This window comes from Phyllostomus discolor, chromosome 4 (assembly GCF_004126475.2).
Source record: "Phyllostomus discolor isolate MPI-MPIP mPhyDis1 chromosome 4, mPhyDis1.pri.v3, whole genome shotgun sequence".
Lineage (NCBI taxonomy): Eukaryota > Metazoa > Chordata > Mammalia > Chiroptera > Phyllostomidae > Phyllostomus > Phyllostomus discolor.
In genome coordinates this window covers 114,284,665-114,303,704 of record NC_040906.2, presented here as the reverse complement: position 1 = coordinate 114,303,704, position 19,040 = coordinate 114,284,665, and the positions used below count along the sequence as shown (strand labels likewise).

Sequence of the window (19,040 nt, the reverse complement as noted above, 5' to 3'; positions counted from 1 at the left end):
AAGTTGGTATTAATCTGAACTAGATTGTTTTAAATTAGAATGCTAATTGTAATCTCCACAGCAACCACTAAGAAAATAACTCAAAATTATATATTAAAAAAACAATAAAGAAATTAAAAATAAAATAAAGCAAAAATTACCTATTTAATACAGGGTCTGGCACAAATAATGCCCCACTTTTGTTACAAAATCATAAGCATGTAATTCTGTAACATAACAATATCACAGTCAAGCACACCATATGACATTTCAGGTAAAATGTTCAAATTAAAAGTATGAATTATTACACTCATATTATTGCCCAGCAACCACACTTAGGCAGGTGTTACTTCTGCCAGGACACTGTATAATAAAAGATAGCAGTGGAATAGAGGGAAAAACATTAGATAAGTAGAAAACAAGATGGCAGACATTAATCCTATGTTATCAGTAATTACATTGAATGTAAATAGATTAAAGGCAGAGATTGGCAGAACGGATTAAAAAAATGCACAATCCAACTATATGCTGCTTATATGAGACAAACTTCAGATTCAAAACACAAGTTATGTTGAAAGTAAAAGGATGGCAAAATATGTATCATGCAAACTAGCTAAAGAGAGTTGCAGTGGCTACATTATTATCAGACAAAATAGATTTTAAGATGAAAACTTAACCATGACCCCCCCTCAAAAAAAAGGACAGTTTCTAATGATTAAAGAGTCAATCCATCAAGAAGCTATAACAATCATAAATACATGTGTACCTAACAATACAGTTTCAAAATACATGAAGCAAAAACCGACAGAAGGGAGGGGAAAATAAACACTTAAACAGTAATAGTTGTAGACTTCAATATCCTATTTTCAAGAATGGATAGAACAAGTAGACAGAATATCAATAAGGAACTAGTACACATTATAACATTATAACAACATTATAAATCAACTAGACCTGACAGATATCTGTAGAACACTCTGCCCAACAAGAGCATGTATGCACAACATTCTCCAACCAAATCTCAATAAATTTAAAAACAACTGAAATCATACAAAGTATGTTTTCTGACCATAATGGAATGAAATTATAAATGACAGAAGTAAATTTTGAAAACTCACAAATATATGGAAATTAAACAACACACTACTAAATAACAAATGGGTCAAAGAAGAAATACAAGAGAAATTAGACATACATTGAGATGAATACAAAAACATGATATATCAACACACAGAGGATGCAGCAAAGTCAGAGCCTAGAGGGAAATTCATAGCTGTAAACACCTCTATTAAGAAAGAAGAAAGATCTCAAATCAATAACCTAAACTTCCACTTGAAGAAACTAGAAACAGAAGAAAAAGCTAAACCCAAAACAAGCAGAAGGAAGAAAAGAATAAAGATTAGAGCAGAAATTAATGTACTAGAGACTAGAAAATGAATGAAATAGAAAGCAATAGAAAAAAAATAAACAAAACCAAGATTTGGTTCTTTGAAAAGATCAACAAAATTGATCACTTCTGCCCAAGATGGAGGCATAGGTGGACACACTTTGCCTCCTCGCACAACCAAAATGGGAACGACAACAATTTAGAAACAGAATAACAATCAGAACTGACAGAAAATTGATCTGAATGGGAGTCAGACAACCAAGAAGTTGAAATTGACCCATTCACTCAGACCAGTAGGAGGGGCAGAGTCGGGCAGCTGGGAGTGGGTCACGGTGCAGAGAGCATTGGGACCGGCGCATGAGGCATCCGGGGGTGCAGCGGGTGGACCCTGAGTGAGCAACCAGCAGCTGGCAGACCCCAGCTGAGGGGTGGCAACTGGCAGACCCAGTGAGGCAGCAACTGTGAAGCAAGTCACTGCGTGAAACCCAGGATCCCAGCACTGGGAAATAGAGCCTTGGGACACTGACTGAGGACACCTGTAGGTGTTGAGGCACACAAAGAGGAGACACCTCGCCTCACAGGAGAGGTCCTTAGAGGGTCCCACGGAGTGCACAAGCCCACCCACATGGGAATTGGCACCAGAGGGGATCACTTTGTGCAGGGGAAGCAGCAGAAGGGACTGAGGTCCCACGGAGAACGGAGAAAGCACCATTGCTCCCTCTTGGACCCCTGCCCCACATACAGTGTTACAACCCAATGACTGGGGTGCCCAGCCCTAGTGAGCACCTAAGGCTCCGCCCCTCACCATAACAGGTGCGACCAGACCCTCCCCCCCCAAAAGAAGAGAGATAGCTCAAACAGAAGACCAAATAAAAGCCCCAGAATCCATCCTTTTAAGCGACTGAGAGATAGCTAACCTATTAGATGCACAGCTCAAAACACTGGTGATCAGGAAGCTCACAGAATTGGTTGATTTTGGTCACAAATTAGATAAACAAATGCAGGCTACAATAAGTGAAATTAAGATAAATACACAGGCAGCCCTGGCTGGTGTATTGGCGTAGCTCATTGGATTGAGCGTGGACTGGGAACCAAAGTGTCCCAGGTTCGATTCCCAGCCAGGGTACATGCCTGGGTTGCAGGCCATAACCCCCAGCAACTGCACATTGATGTTTCTCTCTCTCTCTCTGTCTATCTCCTTCCCTTCCCCTCTAAAAATAAACAAATAAAATCTTTAAAAAAAAGATAAATACACAGGGAACTAATACTGATGGAAAGACAGCTGGGTCTCACATCAATGGAGTGGACCAGAAGGAAGAAAGACACAACCACACAGAAAAGAATGAAGAAATAAGAATTCAAAAAAAGGAGGAGGGGCTTAGGAACCTCCAGGACATCTTTAAACGTTCCAACATCCGAATTATAGGGGTACCAGAAGGAAAAGAAGAAGAGCAACAAGTGGAAAAGTTATTTGAACAAATAATAAAGGAGAACTTCCCCAATCTGGCAAAGGGAATAGACTTCCAGGAAGTCCAGGAAGCTCAGAGAGTCCCAAAGAAGTTGGACCCAAGGAGGAACACGCCAAGGCACATCATAATTACACTACCCAAGATTAAAGATAAAGAGAGAATCCTAGAATCAGTAAGAGAAAAGGAGGCAGTTACCTACAAAGGAGTTCCCATCAGATTGTCAGCTGATTTCTCAAAAGAGACCTTGCAGGCAAGAAGGGGCTGGAAAGAAGTATTCCAAGTCATGAAAGGCAAGGACCTCCATCCAAGATTGCTCTATCCAGCAAACCTTTCATTTAGAATGGAAAGGCAGATAAAGGGCTTCTCAGATAAGGTCAAGTTAAAGGAGTACATCATCACCAAGCCCTTATTATATGAAGTGTTAAAGGGACTTATCTAAGAAAAAGAAGATAAAAAATATAAACGGTAAAATGACAGCAAACTCACAGTTAATAACAACCACACCTAAAACAAAAGCAAAAGCAAACTAAGCAAACAACTAGAACAGGAACAGAATCACAGAAATGGAGATCACATGGAGGGTTGGCAACAGGGGAGTGAGAGGAGAGAAGGGGAAAAGGTACAGAGAATAAGTAGCATAGATGGTAGGTAGAAAATAGACAGGGGGAAGGCAAGAATAGTATGGGAAATGTAGAAGCTGAAGAACTTATGACACATGGACATGAACTAAAGGGGGAGAATGTGGGTGGGAGAGGGTGTCCAGGGTGGAGGGGAATGAAGGGGGGAAAATGGGACAACTGTAATAACATAATCAATAAAATAAAATAAAATTCAAAAAGTTTTAAAAAGAAAGTTAATAAGATTTAAAAAAAGAATGCTCTGGAGGTAGTGGTGATGCTTGCACAACTTTGTGATATACAAAAAGCCACTGAATTGCTGCTCACCATAGAAGGGTGAATTTTATCTCAATAAAATTCTTTAAAAATTGCCCAAAGGAAAATAAATGCAATAAGGGAGCAACACAGTATGTCTTATTAGTACCATTCTGGGAAAAGAAAGGTACAGTGAACGCTCATATTACAGCTTGCAGGTGCACAGAATAATTTTGCAGGGACACACAAGGAAGTGGTAACATGGATTGACTCTGACGAGGGAAACTGGTGGCTGGAAGACAGAAATGGGAAAGACTTTCATTGTTATACACTTTTGCACTTTGAATTTTGTACCACATAAATGTATTATCTATTTTTAAATATAAAAATTCAATTGATAATAACAGCTAACATTTACTAAGTGCTTACTGTGTGCCAGGTACTGCTCTAGCACTTTATATTTATTATTCTTCACAATGACAATCTTTTGTTCTATTTGTAATCCTCATTTACAGAAAAAGGAAAGTGAAGTATAAAGATATATTATATAATGAAAGTAACACAGCTAATACATAGCGGAATTAGAATTTGAGCCCCAGCTGGCTGGCCCTGAGTCCTTGCTCCTGATCACTACTCTATATGGCCTCTCAGAAATTTAAAGGAGTAGAGGAGGAGAAAGGAGGGCTTAAGAAATGGAGGAATGGAAGGGAGACAAGAGGGGAGTGGAGGAGGAGGAAAAAGGATTACAAGAGGTGGGATAAAAGGGGGTTGGGGGGAGAGGGGAGGAGGGAATGTGCAAACCAAACAGGATGATTTAAATGGCAAGTACAGGCCTCCCTTTCCCAAATATCTCCCTGCAGGCCCTTCAAAGTCTGATCTTGGTTGTTTGAACAAAATATTGAAGATGGGGTAAGGGATAGCCTATTATAGGCTAGGTCCCACGAAAGCCTGCATAGCCTAGTGGTTAAGAGCATAAGCTCTAGAATTAAATTGGAGTTGGAATCCCAGCTCCATTTTGTGGCTGTGTTTCTTGGAAAACCTTTCTAAGCTTCAGCTTCTTCATCTGTAATATAAGGATAATAAAAATACTTGCTTCACAGAGTTGACCTAAGGATTTAAAGGATGTATTTCAAGCATGGAGTGAAGGTTAAATGATATGGCTATCATAACATTAGTTAACTGACTTTATGAACACTAAATGAGTTATAAAGTGTAAAAATCAGTGGGAAGGTCATACTACATGTAAGAAAGACCATCAAACAGATAAAGGCCAAAGACAGCAGCTCCAAAAGGGGGAGATAAAGAAGAGAGCTGGAGTCATACACTCTGGCAATTTCAGTTTTACATGGAAATGTCAAAATCACATACTGCAAAGGAGAAACCAATTCCCACTATGTACCTCTCAAAAGATTCCTTGACTTTTTAAATAAATTTAAAAATTTTTTTATTGTGGCCCTGGCCAGTTAGCTAGGTTGGTTAGAGCGTTGTCCCAATATGCCAAGGTTGTGGGTTCAATCACTGGTCAGGGCACATGCAAAAATCAACCAATGAATGCATAAATAAGTGGAACAACAAATTGATGTTTCGCTCTCTGTGTTCCTCCCTCCCTTCCTCTCTGTCTCAAATCTATAAATAGAAAGAAAAAATTAAAAAAATTATTGTTTATTCTATTACAGTTGTCCCAATTCTTTTCCCTTTTGTCCCCCTCCACCCTGCCCATCCCTCTCTCCCATAGTCAATACTCTCTCCATTGTCCCTGCCCATGGGTCATTCACACATGTTCTTTGACTAAGCAGTCCGTTTCCACATCTGTGCCAAAAGAGAGCAATGCCAAAGTGCTTGCACTGTCAGCCTGCCTTTATCTGATAACAACCTCTTTATGGGGATCTTGTTTCCTGTCTGCTAATGGATCCCACCTTATATAAGATGGAATCAGTTCACCTCAAACTCCCCCAGATCTCTGGTCAACCCCTGGTTTTAATTTTTCTACAGTTGTGCAAATGATAGCACAGAGTTAAGAAAGATCTAAGTATCATGCTTCACAAACATAGGCTTTTATTTTGACAAAGATATAGACAGTTGTGACTGTAAAAGGCTAGTATATTAAATATGTAAACTACACAGTATCTTAAGAAGGAGAACTTGGGGTATTTCTTTGTGTTATATACAATAAGAGAATCATGATCCCGTCAGATGATTTTTTTTGTTTTAACATTTACATTCTTGAATTTCTTCTTTATCCCTATTCTCCTTGACATCAGCCACTCTGTCAAATTCTGAAAACAGGAACATAAAAGATATCACAAACACAAAGAATATGCTCAGCCATTACAGAGTTAACTTGAGACCCTGAAAAGGGAGATTTGCTGGGTCCTGAGGCAAGAAACTAGATCCTTTCCTTTCTTTTTCTTGCCTGCATCTTAATTTACCTTTGTAGACATTACGTTGTTATTTTAAGGCTCTTTCTCACTTAATGGTTATCCAGCTACTTAGAGGGAATGATCTAGTTATTTAAACTTGGACCAAGTGGGAACTTTCTACACTTAAGGATTCTACATAGTGAAATGAGGGTCTGGCAGAGGCTCTTGCAATATTTAGCATTCTGTCTAGGCTGGATCCAGTACTAGTGAGGGGGGAGTAATTATCTCTGGAGCAAGGACTAACTCCTTATATCTGTGTGTCCCTTCTTACTTTGGAGGTGAAGCCTTTGGCTGCTTCTGAGTAAGAATCTGAGACTGTTCTTAATGTCTCTCAGACAATGGTTCCAGGAAGGAATGCTTACTCCGTATTTCCTTCAAAGGACTTGTTTTCCTCCAGGAATTCTCCATCTATCCAAATCCTGGTCAAGCAGGTGTCAAAAGGCCTGATGATGTTAGTCAAAGACATGAATTCTCTCTTTCCATATCTCATTACAGATGCTTTAAGCTCAGAAACCCACTGGTGATAGACAGGGCAGGTCACACATCGAGAGAAAAACTCCTTAAAGTACTGAAAGGAAAGGAAGGTCCATTAGTTCATGGGTTAGTGTACTTTTTTCCTTCCACTTGACTCTATCAGAACTTATAACAGTTCTCACTCAGCACACTCACTCAGGGTTAGGGGAACAAGGAGGAGTTACTGGTGGCAAAGTAGGGCGAGAAAGTTGTTTTGAAATACACAGGAACTAGAATGTATTAGACTCAAAAGACAAGACTGTAGAGAGATTTATCAAATTATAGACTTGCCAGAGTGGGTCTAAATGTTAACGTTTTAATGGTACTGGGTGGTAGCTGTGCAGAGGCTTCTGCTGTCTTTGGATACAGTCCTGACTTACATGCAAGAATATCTGGGAGGGCACGTGAGTTCGGTGGAAAGAATGCCTAGATGGGAAAAAAAAGATTCAAGGGGTAAAAAGAGACAGAGGCTACAAAGAGAAGAGTAAGGGACAGATGCAGGTGGCAGAAAGAGTACCACAGGGTCAAACTGCAACTTAGGTGTTAGCTGAAGGACAGTAGAGAAACAGCTACCTTTATGACTTGACCCTGAGTCTCTGGGCGAATGTGCATGAAGACACCCTCTGGCATTTTCTGCAACATTAGCACGTGACACTCCAGGAAGCGGACAAAGCCATGTGAACCAAAAAGTGAGGCATTGGTTCTTTTCACCAACTGGCGAGCCTTGGAGAAGTGGTGCTCAAACAGGTTCCATTGTGAGTCCTGGGCAAACCTGGAAGAAAAAAAATCACAGCTCTCAGCCCTGTCTCCTGCTCACCAACCATGGCTCTTCCATAGACACATTATTTCTTTAAGGCTCTAAAATCTCCCTGATAGTGAGAATTGTGATGCCAGAAAGCAGCCAAGGCTACTAACTTGCATGCAAGGAGACAAATGATATTCAGCCTTGCCATGGGTTATCTAGCACTGAAATGTAACCCTAAACTTAATCTTCAACCTATAGGCTTAACACTGTTAATGAAAAAGAAGAAAAGAGCCCTTCTAATAAGATGGGGGTGGGAAGTGAATGGTATTTAGAAGTAGGTTAGAGATGTGAAATAATGCCTTCATGATGTCCTTAAATTCTACCCTTTTTCATAGTCCCCACATTACCACATGGCCAGAGAGGAGTGGATCCCCAGCATGACATTGCTCTGAGAAGTTAGAATGCAGCTATGCTCATAGTATTGAAAGAAACGCAGACACTCTTCGAAGGGCCGATACAGTAGTCCTGTGGACAGAGAAGGTAACCAGGCTACTAGAAGTTGTCCATGTAGGAACTGGTTTCGAAGGTGTGTGGTGCAAGGGAGGAGACAATATCTGAAAGGCAGACCCCCCTGAATCACAATGTGGTTCCTAGACTTTATGGAGCCAGGGAATGGGAGCAGAGGCCATGCCAGAAGGACAGGTTCATGACTGCCTGTGTTCCAAACCTAGGGCCCCATCTAAGGTCTGAATCCTGCAGGAGTACAACAGGTCCCTGCACAAGATTTACCTTTTCCGTAGAGCAGCAGATCTAAGCAAGCAGAATAGAAGCAAGCCAGGCCAAGGATATCATGACCCTGGGAAATGAGTGCCCACTGATTGTCCAGCACACGGACACATAGATCAAATCTGCCAAGAGACAGAGCCACTGGGTTCAGCTAGGAAGAGGGGACCATGGTACAGGACAGCAGGGGATCTTACAACTTCAAAGTAGCCTAACATCCATTACACCTCTTCTCCACAGCTCTATTTATAGAGAGAGCATCTATGCTTGGGATCAGAGCTGTCTCTAAGCAAAGGAAGTAGGAAAATACCTCTAAGAGAGTTTCCAGGGTCTATACCTACTACAATTCTCTATCTCCCTAAAGAAAAATGCAAAAAAAAAAAATAAAAGAGTATGTAGCAGCCCAGAATCTATACTTTCCATTCCTGACCCCCACACTTAAGATGATGCTTTCTGCAGTGACTAGAGAAGAGGCAGCCCTGGCTGTGGAAACGAACATCATCTCCCTCTCCTCTATAAACTTCTCTGGGAGATCATACCCTCCCTTCTCAGGAACAAATAAAAATGGCAAAAAATGATCTTAATACTTCTTTTTCAGAAATGCAGATCTGAAGAGAACTGAGAGAACCAGATTCTCCAGAGCTGGTTTCTTGAGATGTCTGCATATCTCATGAGCTTGAAAACCTAAGGAGGTAAAAGAACATTGTGTGAGGTCTAGTTGTGAACCTGGCCTCTAAAGTCTTAGGCCCACCAACCCAATTACCCAGCTTGATGGAGAAGTCAAGATGGCCGAGGCAGAGCTTGGTGAAGGCCAAGGCCTGCATGAGCTGGGCTGTGGCCAACAATCCCTCCCTGGAGAACCAACATAGGCTGCTTTTCTGAATGGCCATTCGTTCACAGTGCAGCCACTTCTCCCTGTCACCCACGTTCTGGGAGAACTGGGATAGGGCCACATAGGTGGAGACAACCTGCAGGGCAACAAACACAGGGAAAAATATTCTGACTGTACATTCACACTACATTTCTATCTTGTTCCTCTTCTGCACGAGTGCCCTGCTGCTCATTCTATCCAGATTCTACTCTCCCTACCACTCACCTCCACTCTAGCTATGAAAACATACTTACACTTCTAATGTGATTATTCTCACTGCCTGTTCTTAAAACAAACCACTTTCTCAACCTACCCCTCTTCTTTTCCTCTAATCCAAGACTTTCCCTTTTAAAACAGTGGCCAAACCTTATCTGTGTTTCCTCTAATTAAGGTCTCTGATTTTTATTCTTCACAGCTCTTCAGAATTGCTACTAGATCTGTCATAAATATGTGCACTTTTGACATAGTTGATGAGTCACTTCTCAGAATCATCTTTACTAGGTTCCTAGGACATCATGATCTCTTGGTTTTTCTCCTGCTTCTCTGGCAACTTCTCAGGTTCTTGTGCTGGTTTTTCCTTATGACCCTGAACCCTTAAGGCTGGAGCTGTTAACTCAGTCTTTGGACCTTTTCTCATTCTCTTGGTGATCTCACTAAGTTTTATGGTTTTAAATCCCATTTACACACTGATTATTCCATATTTCTATTTCCAGGCCAGAACTCTCTCATGAACCTCCAGACCTCTCTCATGAACCCCACACTTGTATATTCAACTGCCCACTCAGCATCTCCACCTGGATGTCTAATGCGTACCTCAAATTAAATCTGTCCTTGTGACCAATCTTCCCCTAAATCTGTTCCTTCTACAGACTTCCCCATCCCATTTAAGAGCATTTCTAGCCCTTTAGTAGTCCGCATTGAAAATCTTGGATTATCCTTTACTCTTTTCTTTCTTTCACATCCTGGAATTAATCCATGAGTGAAACCTGCTGGCTCTCTCTTGACAAAAACCACTTCTCCTCTCTTCCTCTGCCACCACAATCCAAGCCAACTATAGCTTGCCTGCATTATTATAATAGCCTCCTAACTGGTCTCCCTGCTTCCTCTCTTGCCCCCTTCAGTTTATTCTAAATATAGTCACCAGAATAATCTTTTTTAAAAAGATTTTATTTGTTTATTTTTAGAGAGAGGGGAAGGGAAGGGAGAAAGAGAGGGAGAGAAACATCAAAGTATGGTTGCCTCTTGCATGCCCCCTACTGGGGACCTGGCCTGCAACACAGGCATGTGCCCTGACTGGGAATCAAACCTGCAACCCTTTGGTTCACAGCTGGCACTGAATCCACTGAGCCTCACCAGCCAGGGCAAGAATAATCTTATTGAAATGTAAGTAGACACTGTCATTCTCTTCTAAGAAGCCACCAAAGGCTTCCAATATTTAGAGAAAAGGATGAACCCCCTACAGTGGTCTACAAGGCCTGTATAATCTGCCATCCCCCCAATCCCAGTCCCTCTGACTTGTCTCCTGCCTCTCTCCTCCCCTTCTTCCCATCTAGTCACACTGGTTTCCTCTCTGTTCCTCAAACACAGAGGGCATGCCTTATGTATTCACTGTGCCCTCTGCCTGTACACTCTTCAACCAGTTAGCCATGTGGCTTACTTTCTCACCTTCTTCAGATATTCATCCAAATGTCACATGCTCAGTGAGGCTTTCTCTGACCACCTTGGAACCCATCAGCTCCTAGAACCCCATGTTCCGCTGCCTCCATTTAGTTTTTCTCTATGGCATTTATTATCACCTAACATACTATATATTTCACTTATTTATTTTCTATTTCCCTGAAACTGAGATCAGTGCCTGGCATATAATAGGTATTCATTAGTTATTATTTGTTGAACAAATGGACGAGACAGACAAACAGACTAAAATTAGGAAGACACGTTTCTCTTCTTTCTGTTTTTATAAGTCAGCAATTTGAATTCTATTTTTAGATCATGAACATCTTTGAGAATCTGATGAAAGCTATGACTCCTTCCTGACCTCCCACCAGTCCCAGATGCTCTTGTAAACACACACATAAAGTTCCACATTTAATTCAGGGAGTTCACAAGTAGCCTCATGCCTGGAAAACCCATCTATAAACTATAAGCTGAGAAACCCCTGCTCAAACCCATGGTGTGTTGTTAAATCTGGTGATTGTGGAAGCATGGGAACCAGGAAGTTGGCAGTGTTTCTCTCCCTAGCATTTTAGGTTTCTGAGTGAGGTCTGGAGGTAAATAAGAACTTTTTTTTTTACCTGGGCTTCATTTGCAAACTCCTCAGCTGAATTCTTCTGCATCAGAGTGGCCAGGCAGGCAAACCTGCGGCTGCTGGCTGTGGCCTCCAGGTTATAGAGCTGCCAGAGCAGGGAGAGGCAGTGTACCTGCTGTTGCAGGACTGCCAACCTCTTCTTGCTGTTGTGAACGCAGGGTGGTTAGCATACTTTGTTCTTTAACAATGCCCAACTATCCCTCCCCACAGGAAATCCAAGTCTACTCATTGGTGGGCCATGTACAGACTTCCAAACTTAGAAATATTTCTGGGATACCACTACTTTAAATCCCATTGACCTTTTTAACTCATCCCTCTTGACCAGGAAAAGTTCAAAGAGGTTTTTATAAAGGTTCATTCTTTGAATTGTTCTTTTGGTTAAATATATTTCCTATAAATTATTAGAGCTCAATAACTAGGAAGAAATTTAATATTTTTATATCAGAGAAATAACATTAAATTGCTACCTAGTTATATATCTATGTATGTACACACACACACACACACACACACCCCTATCTTTATTTGAAAGAGGCAGGGTAACACCACATTCCAAACACACAAGTCCTCATTCTGTTACATGTAACTGGCTGGGTCAGTAAGGCACACTAGAACTGTCTGTGATATGCTTGGACAGAGCAGTCTCAGGTCAATGTGGCAAAACTTTAGGCTGGGGCCTACTTTAGTCCTCTGTGGCCCTAAAGGGGACCAGGGCAACTTGGCCAATCTTCTCACTTCTCACTAGGGTTGTTTGGATGTTGGTTCAGGGAGCAGGAATGCCAATATTTTTCCAGGAATGTTTGGAAAAGAACACCAAACCAGGTCCAAGGGAAATTCCTTTTTAGCAGTCGAAGGGCTTGCCTAGCCAGTTTTTTGGCCAAGGTGATCTGTCCCATGTTGAAACAGACCTGGACATAAGAAAATAAGAAAGAGTAATGTAAATATGGGTAGAATACTATGGATATAGCACACTGACTCTTTCATTTTGGGATGTGTACTTGGGGCCAATGAGGTGCTTGAGTGAGCAGAGCTGGAGCAGAGCCTGGCCACACTAACAAGCATGGGTAGGGCCATGAACAAGTAAAGGAGTGATTAAGGAGAAAGCACCCTCATTTCTCATCTCCCATACACTTGTCAGTGAGCAGTAGAGAAAGACTGTGATTTAGAAACGGATGCTGCCACACTGAGGTGGGATTGTCATTTAGGCAGGGATTCAGATGCTTCACATGCATCTGGGATGCATCACCACATCCCATATCTCTTTTCCTAAACAGATTGCACCACCATAGTCACTGTGGAGTAGGAACTGGGGACCTCCCTGAAATTATCATATACCTTCATGTTCTAAGGCTAAACCCTTCAAAAAAGAGATCAAATCTATGGTGATTCTAGAATAATTGTGGGAAGACTGAACAATAACTTCTTATAAAGGAAAGAAATAATTATTTCACTTTGCTCCCAAGACACCTTGGTTAAAACACAAATAATGCAATACCATGGACAACTCTAACATTTTCTTTGGCGTTCAAAGGCGTTATACACATTAGCTTTATTCTCCTAACCAGATTATCTTAAGGTTCACACGAAAATTTGTTTTTATATTTTCTTTTTTTTACTTTTTAAAAATATATTTTATTGATTATGCTATTACAGTTGTCCCATTTCCCCCTTCACTTCCCTCCACCCTGTACACCCTCTACCATGTCCATGTCCATGAGTCATACTTATAAGTTCTTTAGCTTCTACATTTCCCATACTATTCTTACCCTCCCCCTATCTATTTTCAACCTACAATCTATGCTACTTATTCTCTGTACCTTTTCCCCGTCTCTCCTCCTCCCATTCCCCTGTTGCTAATCCTCCATGTGATTTCCATTTCCGTGATTCTATTCCTGTTCTAGTTGTTTGCTTAGTTTCTTTTGGTTTTGCTTTAGGTGTGGTTGTTAATAATTGTGAGTTTGCTGTCCTTTTACTATACATGTTTTTTCTTTATCTTCTTTTCTTAGATAAGTCCCTTTAACATTTCATAAAATAAGGGCTTGGTGAGGATGAACTCCTTTAACTTGACCTTATCTGAAAAGCACTTTATTTGTCCTTCCATTCTAAATGAAAGATTTGCTGGATAGAGTAATCTGGGATATAGGTCCTTGTCTTTCATGACTTGGAATATTTCTTTCCAGCCCCTTCTTGTCTGTAAGGTCTCTTTTGAGAAATCAGCTGACAGTATGATGGGAACTCCTTTGTAGGTTACTGTCCCCTTATCTCTTGCTGCTTCTAGGATTCTCTCCTTCATTTTTACCTTGGCTAATGTAATTATGATGTGCCTTGGTGTGTTTCTTCTTGGGTCCAACTTCTTTGGGGCTCTCTGAGCTTCCTGGATTTCCTGGAAGTCTATTTACTTTGCCAGGATGGGGAAGTTCTCCTTTATTATTTGTTCATATACATGTTCAATCTGTTGCTTTTCCTCTTCCCCTTCTGGTGCCCCTATAATTTGGATGTTGGAACGTTTAAAGATGTCCTGGAGGTTCCTAAGCTTCTCCTCGTTTTTTTGAATTCTTATTTCTTCATTATTTCCTGTTTGGTTTTTTTTTTTCCTTCCTTCTGGTCCACTCTATTGTTTTGAGTCCCAGTTTCCTTCCCATCACTGTTGGTTCTCTGTGCATCTTCCTTCATCTCTTTTATGGTAACCTGCATTTTTTCATGTAATTTGTGCCCAAAATCAACCAATTCTGTGAACTTCCTGATCACCAGTGTTTTGAACTGTGCATCTGATAGATTGGCTATTTCTTGGTCACTCAAAAGGATGCGTTCTGGGGCACTGATTTGTTTTCTATTTGAGCCATCGCTCTTTTTTTCCCGGTCTGGTCGCTCTCGTTATGGTGAGGGGCGGAGCCTTAGGTGTTCACCGGGGCTGGGCACCCCAGTCGCTAGATTATGACGTGGTATGTGGGGGTGGGAGGGAACAATGGCGGCAGCCCCACTCTCCTGGGATCTCAGTCCCTTCCCTGGGATCCTGGGCTGTGTGCTCTGCCCTGGTCAACAATTGCAGCCTCACTGGGTCCGCCAGTTGCTGCTGCGTACTCAGGGTCCACCCGCTGCGCGCCCCGGATGGCTCACTTGCTTCCGGTTGCCTTAGGTGCCCAGCTCTCCCTGCACTCCTTGCAGTGTGACCCGCGCTTGTCTCTGCCCCTCCTACCGGTCTGGATGAATGGGTCTACTTCAACTTCTTGGCTGTCCGACTTCCATTCAGATAAATTCTTTGTCAGTTCTGGGTGTTATTCTGCCTCTAAATTGTTGTTGTTCTAATCTTGGTTGTGCGTGGAGGTACAGTGTGTCCACCTATGCCTCCATCTTGCCGGAAGTCTGTTTTTATATTTTTAACTTAAAAAAAATTTAAAGCTCAGCTCTCTAACAAAACATCTCCTATGGTTTTATGGAGCCATTATTTATAAACTGTTAAATAATTATCCCAACACATTATATTCTGTTCAGTTTCACAGTAATAAGGCTGTGAGAAGTTGCTGAGCTGTCCTAAGTTACTTGTATACAATGAACAAGTTTACTCCTATGTGTCCTTTAAAGATGGAGTATCTCATAGTGTGCTTTCCACAGAGTTTCTTTTTGTTACAAAGTCTCATTCCCAGGTGAAATTTGTAATACTATAGAATGATAAAACTTTTTTTAAAAAGCAAGATAAAAAAAGAAGGGGAAGCCTATATATATTTATGTATGCTGAGCCCCTCTGATGGAACACGTAAAGACACATAGCACTTGGGAAGGGACACAGACTGAGTGACAGGGTTGGGGAGACTTTCAACTGTATGGTTCTTTTCTTCTAGCTTTACTTATATTTTTGACATATAATATTGTAACATCAGTTTAATGTGGGCAATGTGACTTTTAAACTGAGATATAATTGGCATATAACACTTTTTTTTAAGATTTTATTTATTTATTTTCAGAGAGGGAAGGGAGGGGGAGAGAGAGAGAGAGAGAGAGAGAGAGAGAGAGAAATATCAATGTGCGGTTGCTGGGGGTCATGGCCTGCAACCCAGGCATGTACCCTGACTGGGAATCGAACCTGCGACACTTTGGTTCGCAGCCCACGCTCAATCCACTGAGCTACGCCAGCCAGGGCCCGGCATATAACACTTTTAATTTTAGTTGTACAACATAATGATTTGTTATATTTATATATTGTAAAATACTCACCACAATAAGTTTAGTTAACATCCATCACCTCGCATAGTTACAATTTTTTTCTTGTGATGAGAACTTTTAAGATCTACTCTTTTCACAACTTTCAAATACACACTATAGTTTTATTAACTATACTCATTATACTATACATTACATCCCCATGACTTACTTATCTTATAACTTGAAGTTTATATCTTTTTACCACCCTTACTCATTTTTTCCCACTCCACCCCAACACATATATGCCATATATATTAGTTTATGTATACGGCAATGAGCAAAGGGCATTACTAGGTAATTCATGGAAAAATAAAGGACCATTAAACATATAAAAATAATGCATCATACTAATAAAAATAGATACTAAAATATAAATTTCATCTATGTATTAGCAAGTTTTAAAAAGGCTAATATCTGATGTTGGTAAGGATGTAAAGAAATGGAAAATACTTGAATTGATACATTTTTGGTGGACAATTTGGCAGTATATTTACTAAATGTAAAATCATTCATATTTCCTGCCTTATTATTTCCACATCTGGAAATGTCTCTCCATTTGTGAGAGTGTTATAGAAACACTCTCACAAAAAAAGAAAGAGATATTTATAAGGATATTCACTGTAGCAATGTTTATAATAATAAAAAAATTAGAGACAACCTAAATGCACATGAAGAAGGGAATGGCTGATACATGCATACAATGTAGTACCTGGCAGCAGTAACTATAATTAGATGTATATCAATGTGCACATACATTCAATCTGCACTATTAAGAATCAAAGCCAGCTACAGAAGAGAGTAAGCAATAGGACTCTATTTTAAAAATAGCAAAACAGGACTTCCTGTCAAGATGGCAGCAGAGGCAGATATAGCTCACTTCTTTGCACAACTACATCAAAATTACAATGAAAATAGAGAACAACCATCACCCAGAACCATCAAAAATTGAGTTGAATGGAAGTCTGACAATTATGGAATTAAAGAAACCACATCCATCCACACTGGTAGAAGGGGTGCAGACATGGAACGGTCTGATCCCACACCTATGTGTGATAGATAAAAATCTCGGAGGGCTGTCTTGGGAGCAAGGAGTCCCATTCCCACACCAGGGCCCCCAACCCAGGGTTTCCAGTGCCAGGATGATAAGTCCCCACAACTTCTGGCTACAAAACCCAGCAGGGATTGAATCAGTGGAAAAATCTTCTGGAGCCCCAAGCAGTTCCTCTTAAAGAACCTGCACATGGACTCAACTATGCAGGCTCACTCCCTCTGAGCGCCAGCACTGGAGTAACAGCTTGAAAGGCACCAGTGGTATACAGGGAGGAACTAAAGTGTCTAGCATCAAGGTAAGCAGAGGCCATTGTCCCTTTTTAAACCTTTCCCCAACACAGCTGGCAAGCTGGTGCCATATCTGAGACTCCACCAAACCTGGCTAACACTGTTTGACCTGCCTTGGAGATCCTCAGAGACTCCACCCCATCCAACTTATGAGCCCACTGAAGCTGTTTTTCCATATGAATGGCTGGTCTTGGCTCATGCTTCACAACTTCCTAAATCCTATCAAATAAACAACAGCTGGCTTCAGTAAGCCCCAGGTCAGGCACTAGTAGTAGCCAGCCTACATTCACAGCTTGGCTTCCCCTAGGAATCTCCAAGCCCAGGACAAATAGTAGTCATCTCAGATTGCTTTGTAGCTTAGGCAGGGCGCCTCAGGCAAAACCTTGGCCTGCACCACCATGGAAACCCCAGGACCAGCACACCCAATGGACAGCTACAGATCACACTTCAGTGATCCTCCATGGAGGTCCTCCACAGAGGACAGAGGTTGGTGGTCAGTGGTCACAGCCAGTCTTTGCAGCTGACTGACCTGGGTAAATCTCTCCCATTGACATGCCAACAGCAACCAAGGCTCAATTACAAGAGGGTGTACTCAGCCCACATGAAGGGCACACTTCGAGTACCCAGTCTGGGTGATAGGGGAGGATGTGTACTGGACCCTACAGGACATCTACTACATTAGGCCACACTACCAATTCATGGAGTCAAAGCAGCTCTACCTAACACATAGAAACAAATACAGGGAGGCTACCAAAATAAGGAGACAGAGAAACATGGACCATATGAAAGAACAGATCAAAACTCCAGAAAAAGAACTAAACAAAATGGAGAAAAACAATCTATCAGATGCAGAGTTCAAAACACTGTTATAAGGATGCTCAAGGAACTCAGTGAGGACCTCAGCAGCATAAAAAAGATCCAGTCAGAAACAAAGGATACACTAGCTGAAATAAAGAAAAATTTACAGGGAAACAACAGTAGAGTAGATGAAGCTGAGAATCAAACCAATGATTTGGACATAAGGAAGCAAAAAACAACCAATTAGAACAACAAGAAGAAAAAAGAATCCAAAAACATGGGGATAGTATAAGCAACCTCTAGGATAACTTCAAGAGGTCCAACATTCACATCATAGGGGTGCCTAAAGGAGAAGAGAAAGGGCAAGAAATTGGAAATCTGTTTGAAAAAAATAATGGAAGAAACCTTAGCTCATATGGTGAAGGAAATAGACATGCAAGTCCAGGAAGCAGAGAGAGTCCCAAACAAGATGGATGCAAAGAGGCCCACTCCAAGACATATCATAATTAAAAAGCCAAAGGTTAAAGATAAAGAGAATCTTAAAAGCAGCAAGAGAAAAGAAGTTACCTACAGGGGGGTTCCTTTAAGATCGCCATATGATTTCTCAAAAGAAACTTTGCAGGAAATAGAAGGGACTGGCAAGAAATACTCTAAGTCATGAAATGCAGGGACCTGCAGCCAACATTGCTCTACCCAGCATTGAAGGACAGATAAAGAGCTTCCCAGTCAGGAAACAACTAAAGGAGTTTATCATCACCAAACCATTATTATATGAAATGTTAAAGGGACTTATTTAAGAAAAATATGATCAAAACTATAAGCAATAAAATGGAAAAAATATGTGTCTATCAACAATTGAATCTTAAAAACAAATGAAACAAACAAGAAGAGCAGAGACAGAATCACGGATATGGAGAATGTTTTGATGGTTGCCAGATGGGAGGGGGATGGGAGAGAATCGGTGAAGAGGTGAGGGGATTAAGAAGCACAAATAGGTAGTTACAGAATAGCCACGGGGATGTAAAGTACAGTATAGGAAATGGAGTAGTCAAAGAATTTATATAAGACCCATTGACATGAACAATGGTGGAGGGATTGCCTGAGGGAGTGGGGAGAGCTGGGAGGAAGGGGGAAAAGGGGGAAAAATCAGAACAACTGTAATAGCATAATCAATATAATATAATTAAAAAATAACAAAACAATCATGATCTGACTATATGTATATAGCCAGTGGAATCTGCACCAGATTATTAACTATGCTGGGGGTAGCATGAGATTAGTGAGGGCTGTTTCACTTTCAACATATGTATTTTTATGTTTTGAATCTGTATACCTTTTATCACATTATCACATTTAT

At 41.0% G+C, this 19,040-nt stretch overlaps 1 protein-coding gene across 4 annotated transcripts in view; it reads right to left on the bottom strand.

The window, feature by feature from the left end:
* Positions 1–5,362: 5,362 nt before the first annotated feature.
* Positions 5,363–19,040, bottom strand: part of LOC114495487 (adenylate cyclase type 10-like) — a 45,884-nt gene continuing 32,206 nt past the window's right edge. For 3 of the 4 annotated variants that reach the window (XM_028510780.2, XM_028510781.2, XM_028510782.2), the window contains 9 exons: positions 12,083–12,255; positions 11,334–11,490; positions 8,932–9,136; positions 8,756–8,852; positions 8,175–8,293; positions 7,793–7,910; positions 7,214–7,412; positions 6,490–6,695; positions 5,363–5,983 (listed from right to left, as the gene is read on the bottom strand). In XM_028510780.2, the coding sequence (XP_028366581.2) occupies positions 5,977–5,983; positions 6,490–6,695; positions 7,214–7,412; positions 7,793–7,910; positions 8,175–8,293; positions 8,756–8,852; positions 8,932–9,136; positions 11,334–11,490; positions 12,083–12,255 (1,281 nt within the window). In that variant the 3' untranslated portion in view covers positions 5,363–5,976. Of the gene's footprint in view, positions 5,984–6,489; positions 6,696–7,213; positions 7,413–7,792; positions 7,911–8,174; positions 8,294–8,755; positions 8,853–8,931; positions 9,137–11,333; positions 11,491–12,082; positions 12,256–19,040 lie in introns of those variants that run through there. The other variant, XR_004902744.1, reaches the window with a different exon arrangement.